General features: G+C 54.8%; 1 protein-coding gene across 1 annotated transcript; it reads right to left on the bottom strand.

Moving 5' to 3' along the window:
- Positions 1–9: 9 nt before the first annotated feature.
- On the bottom strand, positions 10–1118 carry LOC112138157 (serine protease 27; the record flags this gene model as incomplete). The annotated part of the gene is given in 5 exon segments (XM_024260731.2): positions 10–328; positions 400–568; positions 647–667; positions 935–981; positions 1076–1118. Coding segments are annotated over 4 exon segments (555 nt in total), but the record flags the coding sequence as incomplete, so codon positions are not given.
- Positions 1119–1447: the final 329 nt, after the last annotated feature.

Below are 1447 nucleotides of genomic sequence, written 5' to 3'. Positions count from 1 at the left end.
TATTCACATAGGACTGTCATTCAGCTGCGGATGTTTCCAAAGCAGACCGGGTCGGTTCTCCTCACCGTGGGTCTGGGGCGCCCCCCACCCGGTGACCCAGCAGCTCAGCCCGTCTACAAAGAAGCTCCTGTAGGCCGCCAGACACACGGGTCTGATGTAGTCGGTGAAGTTGACCGGGGAGGACAGCATCAGCAGCGCCAGGTCGTTCTTGTGCGTTCCCGGGTCGAAGTCGGGGTGTTCGATGACCTTTGCCACCGAGCGCTTCACCTCATGAGGGTTCTGACCCATCTGGGTGTCTCGCCCGAGGAAAATGGTCACTTCGGCGTCACTGGAAGGAGGAACGTTCAGACTTTAGACTGCAGAACTCTTCACCTGAGCGGCTGTCGCTGACGGACTGACCTGGACACACACCGCGCTGCGGTCAGGACCCACCGCCGGCTGATCAGAGAGCCCCCACAGAGGGTGGTGTTGATGTGCACGCTGGCCTGCCAGGGCCACGCCCCCGCAGGAGCGTCCTCGCCGCCTATGATCCTGGCGTGAGATTTCCCGAGCGGCGCCGTGCCGCACACTGCAGGTCAGAGACCAGACAGACTCACTGAGGGGTTCCAGCTGACAAACGTTTGAAAGAAGAAGAGAAGAAACCGACCGTCCAACTGAGCCAGAGCACCTGAGGAAGAACACAGGTCAACAGGTGAGCAGGTGAACAGGTATGCAGGTGAGCAGGTAAACAGGTGAACAGGTAAACAGGTGAGCAGGTAAACGGGTGAACAGATGAGCAGGTATGCAGGTGAACAGGTGAGCAGATCCACTAAGATAAGGTAGATCCAGCATGAAAACATAAGTCTGCAGACTCCAGGTTTTTCTCTTCAGGAACCGATGCTAACGTTTGTTTTCTGAAATAAAAACGTGTCTGATGTCGGACCGTGACGCTCACCTGAGAGCGTGGAGAGCCACAGCAGAACCGCCGGCGCCGCTCTCATCCTGTCAGAGAAGAAACTTCAGTCTGAGTCTTTGGACAGAGACGCCCAAAAGCTCCAGAGATGAAGCAGATGTTGATCTCAGAATTTACACTGACCTGGTTTCAGTGCATTCACACACGACGGACAGAACCTCTGGGAGGAAGGTGACATCAGCGAGTAAGAGATGATAATCAGGTGTGTGAACTGGATCAGGTGTGTGAACTGGATCAGGTGTGTGAACCAGATCAGGTGTGTGAACTGGATCAGGTGTGTGAACCAGATCAGGTGTGTGAACTGGATCAGGTGTGTGAACCAGTTCAGGTGTGTGAACCGGATCAGGTGTGTGAACCAGATCAGGTGTGTGAACCAGATCAGGTGTGTGAACCGGATCAGGTGTGTGAACCGGATCAGATGTGTGAACTGGATCAGGTGTGTGAACTGGATCAGGTGTGTGAACTGGATCAGATGTGTGAACTGGATCAGGTGTG

The sequence above is a fragment of the Oryzias melastigma genome, unplaced genomic scaffold (genome assembly GCF_002922805.2).
Source record: "Oryzias melastigma strain HK-1 unplaced genomic scaffold, ASM292280v2 sc00849, whole genome shotgun sequence".
In the NCBI taxonomy this organism is placed as follows: domain Eukaryota; kingdom Metazoa; phylum Chordata; class Actinopteri; order Beloniformes; family Adrianichthyidae; genus Oryzias; species Oryzias melastigma.
Note: the sequence above shows the minus strand (reverse complement) of the source record. Positions and strands in the feature narration are given on the sequence as shown.